The 20,392-nt window shown below is 41.9% G+C and overlaps 2 protein-coding genes across 5 annotated transcripts; one reads left to right on the top strand and one right to left on the bottom strand.

Annotated features, from left to right (window-relative positions):
• Positions 1-203: 203 nt before the first annotated feature.
• Positions 204-3,343, bottom strand: mrps6 (mitochondrial ribosomal protein S6). The gene is made up of 2 exons (XM_047351573.1): positions 2,890-3,343; positions 204-304 (listed from the first exon to the last, which is right to left on the bottom strand). The coding sequence occupies exon 1, from the start codon at positions 3,226-3,228 to the stop codon at positions 2,899-2,901; it is 330 nt and encodes a 109-aa protein (XP_047207529.1). The 5' UTR covers positions 3,229-3,343; the 3' UTR covers positions 204-304; positions 2,890-2,898.
• Positions 3,344-3,755: 412 nt separating this feature from the next.
• On the top strand, positions 3,756-14,716 carry nolc1 (nucleolar and coiled-body phosphoprotein 1). 4 transcript variants are annotated; one of them, XR_007036008.1, is made up of 13 exons: positions 3,756-3,916; positions 4,181-4,236; positions 7,600-7,738; positions 7,823-7,931; positions 8,023-8,126; positions 8,214-8,319; positions 9,131-9,262; positions 9,341-9,430; positions 9,526-9,777; positions 9,927-12,557; positions 13,455-13,585; positions 13,692-13,747; positions 13,843-13,916. XR_007036008.1 is itself a non-coding variant. In XM_047351571.1 (13 exons), the coding sequence occupies exons 1-13, from the start codon at positions 3,806-3,808 to the stop codon at positions 13,999-14,001; spliced, it is 4,011 nt and encodes a 1,336-aa protein (XP_047207527.1). In that variant the 5' UTR covers positions 3,756-3,805; the 3' UTR covers positions 14,002-14,716. The 4 variants fall into 4 exon arrangements, 3 of the variants coding, with proteins under 3 accessions (XP_047207527.1, XP_047207528.1, XP_047207526.1); XM_047351571.1 differs by having other exon boundaries at positions 9,927-12,464; positions 13,664-13,747; positions 13,843-14,716; XM_047351572.1 differs by having other exon boundaries at positions 13,687-13,747.
• The last annotated feature ends 5,676 nt before the right edge of the window (positions 14,717-20,392 follow it).

Below are 20,392 nucleotides of genomic sequence, written 5' to 3'. Positions count from 1 at the left end.
ATTTTACAAACTAAGGCTTTTTGGTTTCCATGAGGAAATCTGAAGGCAGTTTTGGCTAAGAGCTGAGATCAAGTGTGGATGTCACAGCCCACTGCATGTCAAGTCTATGTGGAATAAAAATATGAATTGCCATCATATGACTTTGAAGATCATATGGTCCGCACCGTCTCTAATAAACTTCAATAAGAAAAGAAAAAACAAAATTACAGTAAAACGTAGTTTATTATTGTATTACATATATCACATCCAACAGCTACGGGCAAGTCAGTGAGGGAAGCAGCACTTCGTTCTGTCTGGATGAAGCCTGTAAAACAAATAGGACAAGCATAATCAGCCAAAAAGGAAAGAAAAAACATGTCAGTGGACCGTTTCTGCATACGTGTCCCAAAAAAATTAATAGGTATGTACTGCACAATAAAATCCCATGTCTAACTCAGAGTACTGATTAGGGCTGCACAATATATCGCCGTTAATGCAATATCACAATAATATGCATATTATAAACAACTGCCAGCCTGCTAATGGTCTGGGGTCTTTGTTTGCTATGAACCAAAGCAGAAAGACATTATTACTGCTTACAGGTTTTCTTTTATTTATCACAAGTCATATTGTTATCTTGACATTCACCAATATTATCGTTACAATGTTTTTCTAATATTGTGCAGCACTAGTACTGATTATTCTCAAATGATGAAAAACTGTACAAAGAATATGCTGAGGAGATGTGGAACGTATCAACATGAATAACGTGCTCCATTATGACTGAATTAAGAAGGAAACGTCTTCCTCTTTTAAAAGCAGTTTTGGTTTTGATGGTGGTGAGATCAAGTGTGCTTAGTTACGCATAAAAATCAGACAAAGCAGAAGGTCTGTTTGTCCCCCCGTGTAATTTAAATACCGGTATATAAACCTTGCATGAATTATTTGCTTTTTGTAAATCAGTAAAAAATGTTTGCGTCACTGTTTACTTTGGGATCACTATATATGGGGGGGAGGCATTCTAACTTTATGACACAAAAATAAAAGAAAAATCAATTTATGATTGAAGATCTTAGTGTAAAGTTACTTATTTTAACCTCATTCAATCTAAAATGTTTTGATTCATCATCATCTTGCTTATTTTTGAACAATATCTTCATAAAATTATGCTCAGGGTAGATGACTACCAAGTTGTGCTTTGTTTTCAAGGCATCCATGTTTATATTGAAGCACCTGTGAGTCAGTGTCACTGACACCCACACTGACGTAAAAAGCATTTTAAAACATCTGCACAGCCTGACCTTAAATTCAGAAAAGCTACTAGCCTTGTATGGATGTTTATATTTTGATTTTGAACTTTTAGAAGGAAAGATCTGGTAAACCAGGACATGGATCCTCACATGATTACCTCCTCTGGCGAAGCTGTTGCTTTGCATAATGTTGAACTGAATCTGGTAGCGCTATTTTAATTCAACCTTATAGAAATATCTACATCATTGGCCTGTGCCATTTATCATCATTTCTAAGGTTCATTAAAAATTGTATTACCGTTTTTATTCTATGTATTTTCTTAGGTTTATCTATCAAATCAGAATAAACCATACAAGTTAGAGATTGCATTATTATTTCTGTTCTTTAAGAGTTTTAGCAGTAGTAGACACAACTGATGCTTTTATATTTGAAATAAAATCACTGGGATCATGCTGTGAAGTACTGAGTCATACTTTGTTTACACGCACCAGGTAAAACTAACGTAACATTAATGATCTTAACACATCATTCATTGAAGTTAGAGCCGTTTATCTAATGGATTTCTATTTAATACAGGTACATCTCAGAAAATGAGAACATGTGTTTGAGGCTTCTTTATCAGATTAAAAGTATCTTTTGAAAACAACAACCTTCCACCACGTATTAAACATGCTTTTCATTAAGCCCCCGTTTCTGTATTAAATATGTTCTTTTATTGGTCAGATGTAATATTCTAACCTTAAACACTGTGTTTTCATTACCTGTATAAGGAAAATCATCAAATAAAGGCTTGGAGAAAAAAAAAAAATCCCCGTATGTAATTAATCTATAGAATGTGTTTCAATTAGTTGTTTTATTAGAATTACTGAAATAAATGAACACTTCAATACTACTGACCTTTAGTGTCTACGTGTTTTCAAAACAGGAATAACAAATCGACTCGGATTATTTCTACAGAGATTTAACTTTTGACTCAAAGTTTACATTTAAAGTAGATTCATTTCATTTTCTCACAAAATGCAGGTGACCTTTCTTTCCAGCCAGTAAAACTATTTCTCTGGACAGAATATTTTTCATGTTTCTTTAATATTTTTATTTTATTTGCTGCTGGCTAAGGTGCCAGAACGAGACATTATTTTTTGCACATTTTTGTACTATTATAAGAATAAAACTATATTTAAATATCTTAAAATGTTATTCAGTTTTTAACCTAAATGCTCAGAATGATTACAAAGTTTTGCAGCTTGAAACTAACGATGCACCGGGACTATTTTCCAGTTTACTCGAGGTCTGACCTGCGGATTCTGGTTTTAACCAAATACATTTTTTTAGGACTATAACGCCTGAAAGAGAGAAAAAAAAAGAAAGTTCTTGGATAGAAGCTGTACTTTTGAATCCAATTGAGGATGATGGGACGACAAGATGACATTTATGCATCAAAGCTCTAACAAAATGCCCCTAACCTCTATCTGATTAAAAAAGTGTGTTAAAGTCCATGCTGTTGGTCGAGGAGACTCCTGTTTTTATTATTATTATTATTTAATCAACAGGAAAAAACAAATAAGTACAAATAAAAATCTTCAAGAAAATTTTATCAACAAAACAAATCTTTAAAGTACTGAAACTAACAAACAATTCAGAGATTTAATATTGTCTTACATTAAGTTATTATGAGGGGCCACAACAGCTGCTTTTGGGGGCCTGCTCCTCCTTCTTCAACACTGTGGGTCTCACCACGTCCACGTCACGGTGCAGGTGGTCCAGCAGGCTGTCGAGTATGCTCGGAGCAGCGTAGAAGTCCACCAGAAAGTAAGTCCCTCTACTGTGCCTCTGATTGTGTTTTGTCATCTTGTAAGGCAGCAGCCTCTCTCCCAGGTTCTCCAGGTTTCTCACCACCGCGCCACGCTCCATCAGGGTCTCCACCGTCCGCCGCAGCGTAGCCGCCGTCTCCGGTCGCTGCATCGCCTTTAGGATCAGAGCCAGCTCGTAGCGAGGCATGGCTGCAGAGAGGTGGTCCGCGTTTCACGGCTTTAACCCGGTTAACAACAAGTTGATGTCATTGCAGTGAAGGCAACCATGTTGGGACACGAGGGACACGGAAGGACTTTTATATCGCGCATGCGCACAACTTGAAAGCAGTATAATTAATTATAAAAATACAAGCGAGGTTTAAAAATGTGGTTTCAAACTATTAATAATAACTATTTTATTTACCTTATAAAGTAAAAAATATATACATGTTCATTATTCAATCTTCAGTGAAATAATGTGAAGTTGGGAAATAAATTAGAGGTAGAAGTCTCACTCTGTCCGAAATAAAAAAAAAAACTTGAAATAATACTTCAAATGGAAAATACTTAACGACGTCGTACATGTAGTATTACGTGTAAAACCTCTCAGTTTAATCAATTATCACTCAATCAGAAGGAACCCTTCTCCTGTTTTCTGAAAATGGAAAATATTTCCCAGTGGAGGCAGCCATCATATCAGGCAGTCATCTGTTTACGCCCCCACCGTCATGAGGCGCCTGCGCGCTTCGGTCACTTTCTTTCTGTCCACAAGGAGCGTGGTAAAGATGGCGGAGCCGAACGCTGTCCCGAGTGATCTTTTTAAATGCGTTTATTCGTTCCTGCTGGAGAACAAGTTCACCAAGGCGGCTCAGCAGTTCCTCAAACAGACTAAAGTTGTAAGTATTCGACTTTGAGCCGTCTGTTGTTGCCGTTTTTATTATGTAGGAGGTGGTAAAAACTATAACCGTGAACGCCCGGTGAGATTAGCACGTGTAGCAGCATTGGTTGTGTTGTAGCTGCCACCCGTTATGGCTTTAATGCATTGACTTTATTTATTTGTGAAGCTATAAAGAGGAAACGGGTAGAAATGTTGACATATTGTTAAGGCAGATGACTCCCTTGTAACCAATGACCACATTGGGTGTTCTTGCTTTTTGCAGAATCCACAAGACCAGAATGAAGAAAGTCTCGTCAACATCTACAACTTCTGGGTGAAGTCAGTTGCTTCTCATTTTTAATTTATTTTTTATCACTATCTATTCTGTGTAATAAGAATGAACACTGGCAAGTTCAGTACTATATGGCAAGTTCAGTACTATATATGTCAAGTGATGTATAAAAGGTCTGGTGCACCCTTATAAATAATTATAAGATTTATTTTTTTAACAAGAATGTCTAAGTGAGATTTTAGTCAACGGTATTGTTTTTGAATTGTATGCTTCTTATCTATGCATCATAACAATTTACAATTCAGTAAAAAATGTTGCTCATTTATTGCTCACAGAATATATTTTAAAGCATTTTTATTTCATTTTGATTAGTATGGCTTACAAATAATAAAAAAACTAAAACAAATTCAGTTTCTTTGAAAATGTAAATGTTACGTAAGACCAATTCAACCATTTATGCAACCATGGGAAAGACAGCCGACTTGAAATTTGTCCAGGAGATGCCATTGACTCTCTCCTTGCCTGTCTGTCAAATATGTAAAGTTTAGTGGAAGGAGAAGAAAAAAAATTGTTTTAGTCAGGAGGATAACTGAAGCCTTGAGTGATGTCAAGCAAAGCCCATTAAAGAGTTGGAGAGATTTCCAAGGTGGGCACTATGGCTGAAGTTGGTTTCAAAACTCACCACACCCACATGGGTGCATCCAGGACCTGGACACAACTGACACATTAATTACAGGTCCTTCTCAAAAAATTAGCATATTGTGATAAAGTTCATTATTTTCTAGAATGTAATGATGAAAATTTAACATTCATATATTTTAGATTCATTGCACACTAACTGAAATATTTCAGGTCTTCTATTGTCTTAATACGGATGATTTTGGCATACAGCTCATGAAAACCCAAAATTCCTATCTCACAAAATTAGCATATCATTAAAAGGGTCTCTAAACGAGCTATGAACCTAATCATCTGAATCAACGAGTTAACTCTAAACACCTGCAAAAGATTCCTGAGGCCTTTAAAACTCCCAGCCTGGTTCATCACTCAAAACCCCAATCATGGGTAAGACTGCCGACCTGACTGCTGTCCAGAAGGCCACTATTGACACCCTCAAGCAAGAGGGTAAGACACAGAAAGAAATTTCTGAACGAATAGGCTGTTCCCAGAGTGCTGTATCAAGGCACCTCAGTGGGAAGTCTGTGGGAAGGAAAAAGTGTGGCAGAAAACGCTGCACAACGAGAAGAGGTGACCGGACCCTGACGAAGATTGTGGAGAAGGGCCGATTCCAGACCTTGGGGGACCTGCAGAAGCAGTGGACTGAGTCTGAAGTAGAAACATCCAGAGCCACCGTGTACAGGCGTGTGCAGGAAATGGGCTACAGGTGCCGCATTCCCCAGACCTGGGCTACAGAGAAGCAGCACTGGACTGTTGCTCAGTGGTCCAAAGTACTTTTTTCGGATGAAAGGAAATTCTGCATGTCATTCGGAAATCAAGGTGCCAGAGTCTGGAGGAAGACTGGGGAGAAGGAAATGCCAAAATGCCAGAAGTCCAGTGTCAAGTACCCACAGTCAGTGATGGTCTGGGGTGCCGTGTCAGCTGCTGGTGTTGGTCCACTGTGTTTTATCAAGGGCAGGGTCAATGCAGCTAGCTATCAGGAGATTTTGGAGCACTTCATGCTTCCATCTGCTGAAAAGCTTTATGGAGATGAAGATTTCATTTTTCAGCACGACCTGGCACCTGCTCACAGTGCCAAAACCACTGGTAAATGGTTTACTGACCATGGTATCACTGTGCTCAATTGGCCTGCCAACTCTCCTGACCTGAACCCCATAGAGAATCTGTGGGATATTGTGAAGAGAACATTGAGAGACTCAAGACCCAACACTCTGGATGAGCTAAAGGCCGCTATCGAAGCATCCTGGACCTCCATAAGACCTCAGCAGTGCCACAGGCTGATTGCCTCCATGCCACGCCGCATTGAAGCAGTCATTTCTGCAAAAGGATTCCTGACCAAGTATTGAGTGCATAACTGTACATGATTATTTGAAGGTTGACGTTTTTTGTGTTAAAAACACTTTTCTTTTATTGGTCGGATGAAATATGCTAATTTTGTGAGATAGGAATTTTGGGTTTTCATGAGCTGTATGCCAAAATCATCCATATTAAGACAATAAAAGACCTGAAATATTTCAGTTAGTGTGCAATGAATCTAAAATATATGAATGTTAAATTTTAATCATTACATTATAGAAAATAATGAACTTTATCACAATATGCTAATTTTTTGAGAAGGACCTGTAGGTTAAGCCATTCCTAAACCAGATATGTCAGAAGTGATTTATCGAACTTAAGCAGAAAAAAGGACTAAAGGTTTTCTGAGTGGCCCAAATCCTGTTTTCAGATTTAAAGTCAGTTTTGTATCTAATTGGGAAATCAAGATCTCGGAGTCGGCAGGAAGAGTGGAGCGACCTAGAATCCAACCTGTAGAAAATCTATGAAGTATTTTCAAGAGGACGATCGAAGACACCAGAGCTAATGAGGCAGACAGATTGAAAGTTGTTATTAAAGCAACCTGGGCTTCCATAACTCCTCAGCAGAGCCACAGTCTGATCCCCTCCATTCCACATTGCACTAATGCAGTAATTCATGCAAAAGGAGGCACGCCAAAGTATTCAGTGCATATACTGTACAGGACATGGATGTACTTTTCAGTAGGCTGACATTTTGTATTTAAAGCCCATTTTTATTAGTCTTAGGTCTCATTAGCTGTGAGTCATCAAAATGAACAGAAATCAAGGCTTGTAATACACCCCTGTGTGTGATTACTGTTAGGAGTTACTAGAATGAAATAACTTGTGTTGTATAGGCTTGGGGTTAATGGTAGAAAAAAATCACTGGATGTGAGAATTTCTCTCCCAGCATCCTCCAAAGGTCATTCTTGGCGGTATTTATTAAAGACAATATTATGTTGGAAACAGGAACATCACAGGATACAAGGTTATTACCACTGTTATTACTGCAATTTATACAAATACATTTTGGGTCCATCATGATAATTTTAACTTATTTAACAATGCAGGTAACATGACTGTGGAAGCTGTAAAATACAAGGGAAAGAGAGTGAGAGGGCAGTTATTCTTTAACCAGGTGTTGGCTCTGTCAGAATGATATTCTACAAGCTTTGTAGAGTAAATTGTCAATAAACAAAAGAACTGCCAAAGATTTAATGCTGCATGGACCAATAAAGAGAGATAAAATGGCAAATAATTTAAAATATCATTTATTTTTCTTTAAGAGAATACTAACCTTCTCTTTGAGAAACCTTTTTTGAAAAGTACAATCTAGAGTTATTTGTGGATATTCTGACTAATTTCTTGGTAGTAAGTGCATTCATTTTCATTGATAAGATCTCCTGAGGCCAAGAAACGAAAAGCAGCTCCTAATGAGTCTGCTAACGGGCCATCAGCCAAGAAGGCCAGACCCAGTGCAGAAAGCTCTAGCAGTGAGGACTCAAGTGACTCTGAGGAGGAGAAGGCTCCTGCGAAGGTGGGAATAAACATCAGAGTTAAATTAGGCATTGCAAGATTTTACATTGCACTCAGTTCCTAACATTGTGTTTTATGCATGTAGGTTCCTCCTAAGGCTGCAGCTGTTGGAAGCACGAGGAAGAAGGACAGCAGTTCTAGCAGCGAAGAGTCTGACTCTGAAGATGAACAACCCACCAAAGCTCCTGCAGCGAGTAAGTCAGGAGCCATCAGAAGTAAAACCTGTTAAATAACATGAAGCTCATAATGGAAATTACTCTAAAAGTGCTTTGTTCTCGATTACAGAAGCCGCCAAAGCAGCCGTTTCTGCTAAAGGTGCAGTTCAGAAGAAGCAGGAGAGCAGCAGTGAAGACAGCTCCTCTGATTCTGAAGATGAAACCCCAGCAAAGGTAAACCAGGAAATCAATCCAACCATTAGTGTATTATAATAAATATATTAAACATGTAATAATGGTTTATTTTGTGTGTGTTGTAAGGCTCCTCCTAAACCTGCTCCAGTAAAGAAAGCTGCTCCTGATGAATCCAGCAGCGAAGAGTCTTCATCTGAAGACGAAGCCCCACCAAACAAAAAACCCAAACCAGGTTTGGCTTTTAAAACTCTGCAATACTTTTAAATAGCAGTAATGATGCTTTTTTTGCTCAGGCGCATGGAATTGGGAGCTGGTTTATATTTAATCTCCAAAACTAAATATTTGATGTATTGTTCACTTATTGTTACAAAATGCAGCTCAGTTGCATTTAATCCATTTTTTCAGGCTGAACAAATGCTTAATTCCAAGTAAGTCTGTATTGTGATGATTATTGTAATGCTCCAGCAGCACCGCATCAACTAATGCCTGGTTCACATGGGAAGAGTTTAAAATTGTCTGATGTTTTTCAAAGCCTGAGAGGCCCCACAAATGACAAACAAAATCGTACCAATAACAGGTTTGGTCCTACAGCGTGTGGTGTCCAGCCACACGACATGTACAACACACCACACACAGCAGGAATATCTCATTAGACTATCTTAAGAGCCATCACGATGATCGGGTCAAAAATTGGCTAAAATCCTGCCGTGTGAACCAGGCAAAAGACAACGAGGAGATGTGTTCACTGACTTTCAGAAATCCCAGCTCAACTTTGAATTGTTTTCGAGAAGTGTGTCTCTACTGTTTGTTCCTTGCTTTCAGTTTGTAACTTCTGCACGTTTATGTGGCAGAAGTTCACAGAAGGTTTGTCCATGTTTTGCTCTGCATACACAGTTATAAACGCTGGATTCTAATCTAAATGTGGATTTGGTCCTTCGAATGTTAACAGGATCCAAAAATCCTGACGTCTGTAGACACATTTCCAGAACTGTCCTTTGTTTCCTTTGTTACATGAGAGTAAAGATCCATCTCTGTCTTATTAGGGGAATACAGCGCTGTCCCTCCTCCTGCTTCCATCCAGAAGGCTCCTGCTGCAGCAGCTGCCATCAAAGCCCAGGCCAGCGAGTCGTCAGACAGCAGCGATGCCGGCAGTGATGAGGAAAAGAAGGTGGCAGGTAAGAGTTTCCCAGTTTTCCGAGTCTGACTTGCCAAAGGATTTACCAGCATGACTAAAAGTGTTGAAAACATTACAGCAAAACCTGCTCCTGTAAAGAAGACCAACTCAAAACCTGCAGCGACCAAACCAGCAGCAAAAAAGAAAATGTCCAGCTCAGAGAGCTCTGGTAACGATCCCAGAACCCAGTTATTTTCTGCTGTGGTTAATGTGAACCCGAACACATGAAATGATTTTTTTTCCCCCGTCTTCATGTATTGTTAGATTCAAGCTCGGATGAAGAAGAAGCCAAGAAGCCTGCAGTTAAAGTCACCCCAGGAAAAGCTGCAGCAAAGGCACCTCCTGCCAAACCTACACCTGCTAAATCTGCTGCACCTGTTACTCCTGCTGAAGAGGACTCCTCCTCCTCAGAGGATTCCAGCTCAGAGGAGGAACAGGAGACAGTTAAAAAACCTGCTGTCCAAGTTCCACCTGCAAAAACTGCGGCAGGAAAGAAAGACGAGACCTCAAGCTCAGGTGTGAGACACCAGAAAGGAGCATGTCATGTCATTTCTCTGATGACCTGCTTGTCTGTTTTATGCTGGTCTGTTGTACCAGATTTTGTGGGATTAAGGCTGTTGGGTATGCAAATGTTATTAAACTGTAAATTTGTGTCGTCTATTCAGAAAGCAGCTCCGAAGATGAGGCTCCAGCAAAACCGTCTGCTAAAGCTGCGACCCCAAAGGTCTCTGCTACCTCTAAACCCCTTGCCAAGGCACCAGAGACGAGCTCGGACTCCTCTGACGAAGACGACGAACCTCCGAAAACTAAGCCAGCTGCTAAAACAACTGCTACCCCAAAACCTGCTGCCAAAGCTGCTAAGCCTCCTGCAGCAGCAGATGGCAGCTCAGACTCTGACTCCTCCTCTGAAGATGAAGAGCCAGCAAAGACCAAACCAACAACCCCTAAAGCAGCTACACCAGCTTCAAAAATGTCAACTCCTGCAGTTAAGCCTGCTGCAGCAGCAGAAGAGAGCAGCTCAGACTCTGACTCGTCGTCAGAAGATGAAAAACAGCCAACTAAGGCAAAGCCAACAGCAGGAAAATCAGCCACACCAACCTCAAAGCCTGTTAAACCTGCAGGAAAACCTTCACCACCATCAGAAGGCAGTTCTGACTCTGACTCCTCGTCTGAAGATGAAGAACCAACCCAGGCTAAACCCACAACTAAAGCTTCTACTCCAGCCTCAAAGCCTGCAGCTAAAGCTTCTACTCCAGCCTCAAAGCCTGCAGCTGGAGCATCAAAGCCTACCACACCTGCAGGAAAACCTGCAGCAGCATCAGAAAGTAGTTCTGACTCTGACTCTGACTCCTCGTCTGAAGATGAAGAACCAACCCAGGCTAAACCCACAACTAAAGCTTCTACCCCAGCCTCAAAGCCTGTAGCTAAAGCTTCTACTCCAGCCTCAAAGGCTGCAGCTGGAGCATCAAAGCCTACCACACCTGCAGGAAAACCTGCAGCAGCATCAGAAAGTAGTTCTGACTATGACTCCTCGTCTGAAGATGAAGAACCAACCCAGGCCAAACCCACAACTAAAGCTTCTACTCCAGCCTCAAGGCCTGCAGCTAAAGCTTCTACTCCAGCCTCAAAGCCTGCAGCTGGAGCATCAAAGCCTACCACACCTGCAGGAAAACCTACAGCAGCATCAGAAAGTAGTTCTGACTCTGACTCCTCGTCTGAAGATGAAGAACCAACCCAGGCTAAACCCACAACTAAAGCTTTTACTCCAGCCTCAAGGCCTGCAGCGAAAGCTTCTACTCCAGCCTCAAAGCCTGCAGCTGGAGCATCAAAGCCTACCACACCTGCAGGAAAACCTGCAGCAGCATCAGAAAGTAGTTCTGACTATGACTCCTCGTCTGAAGATGAAGAACCAACCCAGGCTAAACCCACAACTAAAGCTTCTACTCCAGCCTCAAGGCCTGCAGCTAAAGCTTCTACTCCAGCCTCAAAGGCTGCAGCTGGAGCATCAAAGCCTACCACACCTGCAGGAAAACCTGCAGCAGCATCAGAAAGTAGTTCTGACTCTGACTCCTCGTCTGAAGATGAAGAACCAACCCAGGCTAAACCCACAACTAAAGCTTCTACTCCAGCCTCAAGGCCTGCAGCTAAAGCTTCTACTCCAGCCTCAAAGCCTGCAGCTGGAGCATCAAAGCCTACCACACCTGCAGGAAAACCTGCAGCAGCATCAGAAAGTAGTTCTGACTCTGACTCCTCGTCTGAAGATGAAGAACCAACCCAGGCTAAACCCACAACTAAAGCTTCTACTCCAGCCTCAAAGCCTGCAGCTAAAGCTTCTACTCCAGCCTCAAAGCCTGCAGCTAAAGCTTCTACTCCAGCCTCAAAGCCTGCAGCTGGAGCATCAAAGCCTACCACACCTGCAGGAAAACCAGCAGCAGCATCTGAGAGCAGCTCTGACTCTGACTCCTCTTCTGAAGATGAAAAACCAGCCAAACCCAAACCTGCAGTGACTAAAGCAGCTACTCCTGCATCAATGCCAGCAGCCAAAGGGGCTGGAGCCTCAAAACCTGCTACACCTGCAGCAAAAACTAGTAAAACAAAGAGCAGTTCTGACTCTGATAGCTCAGAATCATCAGAAGACAAAGCAGCCAAGCCTGCAACCAAGAAACCAGGTCCTGCAGCTGCCAGTGCCACCAAAGCTGCTACAGGTAAAAAGGCAGAAGAGAGCAGCTCCGACTCTTCAGATAGCTCTGACTCGGAAGAAGAGGCCCCCCCTGCTAAACCTGCGGTAACCAACGGCAAAGCAGCAACTCCTAAGATGCCCAAAACAGTGGCAAAGGTTGCAGAGAAGACTGCTGAGTCTTCATCCAGTGACAGCAGCTCTGAAGATGAGGAAGAAGCTAATAAAGGTAAGGTTACAGCTGCAGTAGCAGCGAAGACCAAGACGACCCCAGCGGCAGCGAAGACCAAGACGACCCCAGCAGCGGCGAAGACCAAGACGACCCCAGCGGCGGCGAAGACCAAGACGACCCCAGCGGCGGCGAAGACCAAGACGACCCCAGCGGCGGCGAAGACCAAGACGACCCCAGCGGCGGCGAAGACCAAGACGACCCCAGCGGCGGCGAAGACCAAGACGACCCCAGCGGCGGCGAAGACCAAGACGACCCCAGCGGCGGCGAAGACCAAGACGACCCCAGCTGCTAAAGGTAAAGAGAGCAGCAGCTCCTCAGACAGTTCATCAGAGGAGGACGAAGCGCCACGCAAAGCAGCCACTGCACCCACCACCCCTACGGCTAACAGTGAGTTTCATACAGACCCAGCATGTTTGTGTAAACTGTGCGTTCAGATCATCTATAATTAGCTAATTTTTTAATTAGTCGTAGCTTCATTGTCACATTACAACCACAACCCTCAGTGTGTTTTATTCAGGTTGTAAATGGCAGACCAACACAAGTGGTGCATAATTGTGAAGCTGAAGGAAAATGATACATGGTTTCCAAACTGATTATTTACTAATACACGGAAAAAACGTCAGTACAGAAAAATAGTTTTATTTCCAGACTTTTCTAAACATTGGATCTACCGTTCTCTCTCTCTTTTATTATTTCCCATGTCTTGCCACAGACTCTTAATTGGATTTAGGTCTGGACTTTGACTAGGCATTACATAAATATGCTTCAACCTAAACTGCTCATTTGTAGTTCTGGTTGTGTGTTCACAGTCGTCTGTTGGAAGCAGAACCTCTGCCCAGGTATCAAACTCTCTTGACCAGCTTCCCACAGCATGATGCTGCCACCACCAGTAAAATGTACTGTCAGTGTTCCTGCCATACAGTTCAGTTTTGCTATAAACCTTCTCCACAACTGTCCCTGACCTGTCTGCTGTTGCTTGGTCTTCATGAAGGTGTTTGGTCACCAATGTTCTCTAACAAACCTTGTGAGGCCTTCACAGAACAGATGGACTGAAGGGGGCTGAATGCAAATGCACCCTACACTTCATAATCACGCACTACTTTATGTTGCTCTGTCACATGAAATCCAAACAAAAGATCCACAAGTTTGGTCGTATTGTGACAAAATGTTAAAAGGTTAAAGGGTGTGAATACTTTTGTGAGGCCCTGTAATTTCACGCATGCTTCCAGCATGGACTGTGTTCCCCAAGTTTGAGAAGGACACTGAAGCCTCTAACTCCTGCAGATACAAATGGGAAGAGAAAACGTGACGAAGAGTCATCAGAGAGTGAAGAAGAGGAAGAGATGGATGTGAAGACACCAAAAAACAAGAAAGTAACCACCACACCACAGACTTTCCCCAAAGCCAATAAGAAGGTAAGACCTGGGCAACTGGTGGCAGGTAAATTCAGCTTGTTTGTTGATAAGAAAACCGATGGAAATATCTTTTATTAGTCTTCCAATGTTCCTTTCCGAAGAATAGTAGAAGAGCATGTAGAAGTTGATCCCCGACTGGCAGATAACTCCTTTGACGCTAAGGTGACTTTAGTTTCCTCTCAATGACTCTTCACATCATGGCTTTTTTTTTCTTCTAATTTTTGACCATCATTTTAATTTCTGCTTTTTTCTTCCAGCGTGGAGCCAACGGAGACTGGGGACAAAAAGCCAACCAGGCGCTCAAGTTCACTAAGGGAAAGTCCTTCCGCCATGAAAAGACGAAAAAGAAGAGGGGGAGCTACCGCGGCGGGGCCATTTCCACCACGATCAACTCTGTCAAGTTCGACAGTGACTGATTCCTGCTAATCTAACTGTAACTCATGCTGTGTGATCCAGGATCTGTTTGGTCCCTCAGCAATGCAGATGTTACCCAGCTGTGACATCAGACTCTGCTGGTTGACATTTGTGTGATGTTATTACTTATGGCCACTAGGTGGCTGCAGGCCACCAGTTGATGGTACAGAGCCAATGTTCATGTCATGTCCTCTGGGTTAACCTGTCGCTCTATTCCAGATAATGAATGTCCTGTAATGATCATTATTCAGGTTTAATTGTCAGTTAGCTCTCAGTGAATGACAGCCATCCAACCTAACATTATTCACTGTGTGTGAAATGGCTGTATCGATCTTTTTTTGTAATGCATCTGAGGTTTTATTTGGCTGAATTTAGATGTGGAGAGGGGAGTGTTTGGGCTTTTTCCTCTTACAATCACAGTAAACATTAAAGTTTTATACTGTATTTATAGTGACGTTTTATTCCATGTGGATTATTAGGACCATCGAGGTCTTCTCCATGCTTTTCTAAAGAAAATTTGTTTTCTTTTGTTTCTTTTGATGCCCGTGAGGATGCCCATGTTAACCCTTCCTTTTCTGTTCATCAGTGGTAATGAATTTGTTCTTCCCAAGTAAAACCAGAGAGTTATGTTAGTTTCAGTTTCACAGCACTGTATGAGCTTCTGTGTTCCACTGTCATTTTTTTTATATTCTAACTTTAAATAAAATCCTAACATTGCTCAGGGCTACGGGATTCTTGATGCTTACACCTTTTTCCTCAGTTATAGCGCCCTGCGAAAATACCCTGACTCCTAGGTCTTTTTAAGTTTTGTCACATTAGAACCACAGACCTGAATGTATTTACATCATAGACGAATGCAGGATAGAGCATAAATATAAAGAGGAAGGAGACTGATGGATAGTTTTACAAATAAAAATTAAGTGTAGCTATTCAGCTCCCTGTTTTACTTTAATACTTGCTAAGGAAAATATAAAATGTTCTCTTAAGAATTCATATCAATCTGCATACAGGTCCTTCTCAAAATATTAGCATATTGTGATAAAGTTCATTATTTTCCATAATGTCATGATGAAAATTTAACATTCATATATTTTAGATTCATTGCACACTAACTGAAATATTTCAGGTCTTTTATTGTCTTCATCCAGAGTGTTGGGTCTTGAGTCTCTCAACGTTCTCTTCACAATATCCCACAGATTCTCTATGGGGTTCAGGTCAGGAGAGTTGGCAGGCCAATTGAGCACAGTGATACCATGGTCAGTAAACCATTTACCAGTGGTTTTGGCACTGTGAGCAGGTGCCAGGTCGTGCTGAAAAATGAAATCTTCATCTCCATAAAGCTTTTCAGCAGATGGAAGCATGAAGTGCTCCAAAATCTCCTGATAGCTAGCTGCATTGACCCTGCCCTTGATAAAACACAGTGGACCAACACCAGCAGCTGACACGGCACCCCAGACCATCACTGACTGTGGGTACTCGACACTGGAATTCTGGCATTTTGGCATTTCCTTCTCCCCAGTCTTCCTCCAGACTCTGGCACCTTGATTTCCAAATGACATGCAGAATTTGCTTTCATCCGAAAAAAGTACTTTGGACCACCGAGCAACAGTCCAGTGCTGCTTCTCTGTAGCCCAGGTCAGGCGCTTCTGCCGCTGTTTCTGGTTCAAAAGTGTGAATGCGGCACCTGTAGCCCATTTCCTGCACACGCCTGTGCACAGTGGCTCTGGATGTTTCTACTCCAGACTCAGTCCACTGCTTCCGCAGATCCCCCAAGGTCTGGAATCGGCCCTTCTCCACAATCTTCCTCAGGGTCCGGTCACCTCTTCTCGTTGTGCAGCGTTTTCTGCCACACTTTTTCCTTCCCACAGACTTCCCACTGAGGTGCCTTGATACAGCACTCTGGGAACAGCCTATTCGTTCAGAAATGTCTTTCTGTGTCTTACCCTCTTGCTTGAGGGTGTCAATAGTGGCCTTCTGGACAGCAGTCAGGTCGGCAGTCTTACCCATGATTGGGGTTTTGAGTGATGAACCAGGCTGGGAGTTTTAAAGGCCTCAGGAATCTTTTGCAGGTGTTTAGAGTTAACTCGTTGATTCAGATGATTAGGTTCATAGCTCATTTAGAGACCCTTTTAATAATATGCTAATTTTGTGAGATAGGAATTTTGGGTTTTCATGAGCTGTATGCCAAAATCATCTGTATTAAGACAATAAAAGACCTGAAATATTTCAGTTAGTGTGCAATGAATCTAAAATATATGAATGTTAAATTTTCATCATGACATTATGGAAAATAATTAACTTTATCACAATATGCTAATATTTTGAGAAGGACCTGTATGTTGCTCTAAGTTACACAGGCAAATTTACCTTGTCAATACCTAACTGCACTGAGCCCACCATCTCCCAGGTAAAACATAGTGGTGGCCGCATCATGCTGTGTGGATTCTTTTCTTTTGCAGGGATGGAGAAGCTGGTCAAAGTTGATGAGAAGATGGATGAGACTAAATTCCGTATACTCCTGCAAGATACCCTTTTAAGAGACTCCAAAAGATTTGAGTCTGAGGAGCTGCTTCACCTTCCAGCAGGATAATAACACTAAACATGCAGCCAGAGCAACCACAGATTCTCAAAGCATATGTGTATTACATTGGTCTAGTCAAAGGCCACACCTACAGGTCCTTCTCAAAATATTAGCATATTGTGATAAAGTTCATTATTTTCCATAATGTAATGATGAAAATGTAACATTAATATATTTTAGATTCATTGCACACTAACTGAAATATTTCAGGTCTTTTATTGTCTTAATACGGATGATTTTGGCATACAGCTCATGAAAACCCAAAATTCCTGTCTCACAAAATTAGCATATTTCCTCCGACCAATAAAAGAAAAGTGTTTTTAATACAAAAAACGTCAACCTTCAAATAATCATGTACAATTATGCACTCAATACTTGGTCGGGAATCCTTTGGCAGAAATGACTGCTTCAATGCGGCGTGGCATGGAGGCAATCAGCCTGTGGCACTGCTGAGGTCTTATGGAGGCCCAGGATGCTTCGATAGCGGCCTTTAGCTCATCCAGAGTGTTGGGTCTTGAGTCTCTCAACGTTCTCTTCACAATATCCCACAGATTCTCTATGGGGTTCAGGTCAGGAGAGTTGGCAGGCCAATTGAGCACAGTGATACCATGGTCAGTAAACCATTTACCAGTGGTTTTGGCACTGTGAGCAGGTGCCAGGTCGTGCTGAAAAATGAAATCTTCATCTCCATAAAGCTTTTCAGCAGATGGAAGCATGAAGTGCTCCAAAATCTCCTGACAGCTAGCTGCATTGACCCTGCCCTTGATAAAACACAGTGGACCAACACCAGTAACTGACACGGCAACCAGACCATCACTGACTGTGGGGACTTGACACTGGACTTCTGGCATTTTGGCATTTCCTTCTCCCCAGTCTTCCTCCAGACTCTGGCACCTTGATTTCCGAATGACATGCAGAATTTGCTTTCATCTGAAAAAAGTACTTTGGACCACTGAGCAACAGTCCAGTGCTGCTTCTCTGTAGCCCATTTCCTGCACACGCCTGTGCACGGTGGCTCTGGATGTTTCTACTCCAGACTCAGTCCACTGCTTCCGCAGGTCCCCCAAGGTCTGGAATCGGCCCTTCTCCACAATCTTCCTCAGGGTCCGGTCACCTCTTCTCGTTGTGCAGCGTTTTCTGCCACACTTTTTCCTTCCCACAGACTTCCCACTGAGGTGCCTTGATACAGCACTCTGGGAACAGCCTATTCGTTCAGAAATGTCTTTCTGTGTCTTACCCTCTTGCTTGAGGGTGTCAATAGTGGCCTTCTGGACAGCAGTCAGGTCGGCAGTCTTACCCATGATTGGGGTTTTGAGTGATGAACCAGGCTGGGAGTTTTAAAGGCCTCAGGAATCTTTTGCAGGTGTTTAGAGTTAACTCGTTGATTCAGATGATTAGGTTCATAGCTCGTTTAGAGACCCTTTTAATGATATGCTAATTTTGTGAGATAGAAATTTTGGGTTTTCATGAGCTGTATGCCACAATCATCCGTATTAAGACAATAAAAGACCTTAAATATTTCAGTTAGTGTGCAATGAATCTAAAATATATGAATGTTAAATTTTCATCATGACATTATGGAAAATAATGAACTTTATCACAATATGCTAATATTTTGAGAAGGACCTGTATATACACATTTTTCAGTCTCTAGATGTCAAATGCTGGTAGAGAAATATCCCTTATGACCTGCAGCTGTAACTGCAACAAAATGTGTTTGTGCAAAATATAATGTTACAGATAAAATGCACAAATTTAGTCCATTTAGTCCGTTGCGTGCAGAAACGTTTGGGTTTGCTCTCATCAGAACCTCCAGGTGGCAGTAAAGCACCTCTGTGTAAATGTGGAGCAGAGTACAGTATGTACACAGTCACTTGATGCCATGGAGCAGTCCCATAGTGGGTTTCTGTGTCCAGGCAGCAAAACTGTCTGCTTCCTGTTTCACTAACAAGCTTCTCGAAATGTAGGAGTACTCCTTTAATGAAACATTGAACCGATTTAGCATTTAACTTCATTAATAAGTATGATTTGACTGGATCTCCATGACATGTACAGGCCCAGAACCTTTAAACTCACTGGTGCTTACAGAATATTAGCACCTTAGTTGCATTTCCTTCAGCCTCAAATGAAGATGCCACATTCCACATTAAACCACATATAGATACCGAAAAACATGCTTCATGTTCCCATTGGGCCTCATTTTATATTTCACAACCTATTTCAGCTCTGATGATGACACTCGGCTGTCATGAAAACATGGACATCTTGACGGCTTTCCCTCCGGGATGTTTAATTGTGGGTGCAGCTGAGTGTTTCACAGCACCGCGGTGGAAAATCCACAATTATGTTGGCAGATTCTATCACTCACTGCCCACCCGAGGCATATAAGTGGGAAAGTTTTAGTGTTTTAAGTAAGATCTGGGCTGTTTCTGACAGCAGTAGTTGTAAAAATTGGTATTTTATCAGAAAAGTAGTTTTTTTTATCTTTGATTTTCTGCAGGTTTTGGAGAGAACGAGTTGTATTCACAGAACCAAACTGTGGATACGACTAGTTCTAGTGCATAGTTGTTAAGTGAAAAGGAAAAAACAAGTTTCCAGTTTGTTTCACAAGTATAAATCTGAAAGGCGTGGCATGAATACACGTTTGTCTCAACAGGTTTTCTTACAGCACTGCCCAGTTTCCTTCTACCTTCTTAGGAAAAACATTCCCACAGCATGATGCTGCCACCACTATGTTTCACCAAAAGGGTTGTGTGTTCAGGTGATGTGCAGTGGTAATTTTGCTACCACTCTAGTTATGCTAAAGCTTTTGGTCTCATCTGACCAGAGCACCTTCTTCTACATCAAGGGTGCATAGGTCCAGTCCTCGAGAGCTTCTATCCTGCAACTTTCCCTGCATCTCTTCTCCAACACCCCTGAATGTGTGATGGATAAAGGATGCATGGTTGTAAAAAAAAAAACGTTATGGCGGTATTTTAACGAGTATTAAATCATTCAAATGTAACCCAGCTGAGAAAGTCATGTGGCCCGGTGAGTCACACATTTTCTTTGTCAATAAATAGCCCTTCTTCACATTTCAAACAGATAAAAGATTTATTTATGTAAATGAACATGACCTAATTAACTAATAAGGTGGACTGGCAACGACTCCAAATACAGTCTCCTTCCCTTGAAGTCTGAACAGTTGCTGGGGCACTGCTTCAGTGTTCAGCAAACAATGTCCTTGCTCCATGTTTACATGAACGGGTTCTGGAAAGTCTACATGGAAGTCTTAATTATTTTCAAGCATGGAATTAAATACATTTTTCCTTTGTGCTTCACTTTCCCAAACCAGAATCTAAAGCTGTTTTTGTGAATAAATGTCCCAAACTAAACACAATTTAAAATGAAGCATTTTAATTTCTACATGATTGAAATTCCAGACATAAACTCCCGGAAGAACACGGGTTAGGAATACTGACGAGAGGCCGTTGAACCTAATCTCCTGCCTAGAAATCACTCCTGAGCACCACTTCCGCCTGTCAGCGAGAGAGAGCGGAGCGGCTCGTTTCAGGCCGATGGTGCAGCGTTGCGGCGAGTGTGTGTGTGTGTGTGTGTGTGAGGAGGCTGCAGGACAATCTTTCAATGGGCAGCAGAGGCCGAGGACTGCCAAGCCTTTTCCATTTCAATTAGACGAAACTGCTGACTGTTCCCACACACATTCCTTATCTGCCCAGACACGGCAAGAGTTGGTGGATGTGATCAAAGCCTTCACAGAAACATCTTACACTAGACTTCTTCATAAAATTCAGACTGAATACAAGAGCAAAGCC

Source organism: Girardinichthys multiradiatus, chromosome 22, assembly GCF_021462225.1.
Source record: "Girardinichthys multiradiatus isolate DD_20200921_A chromosome 22, DD_fGirMul_XY1, whole genome shotgun sequence".
In the NCBI taxonomy this organism is placed as follows: Eukaryota; Metazoa; Chordata; class Actinopteri; order Cyprinodontiformes; family Goodeidae; genus Girardinichthys; species Girardinichthys multiradiatus.
Note: the sequence above shows the minus strand (reverse complement) of the source record. Positions and strands in the feature narration are given on the sequence as shown.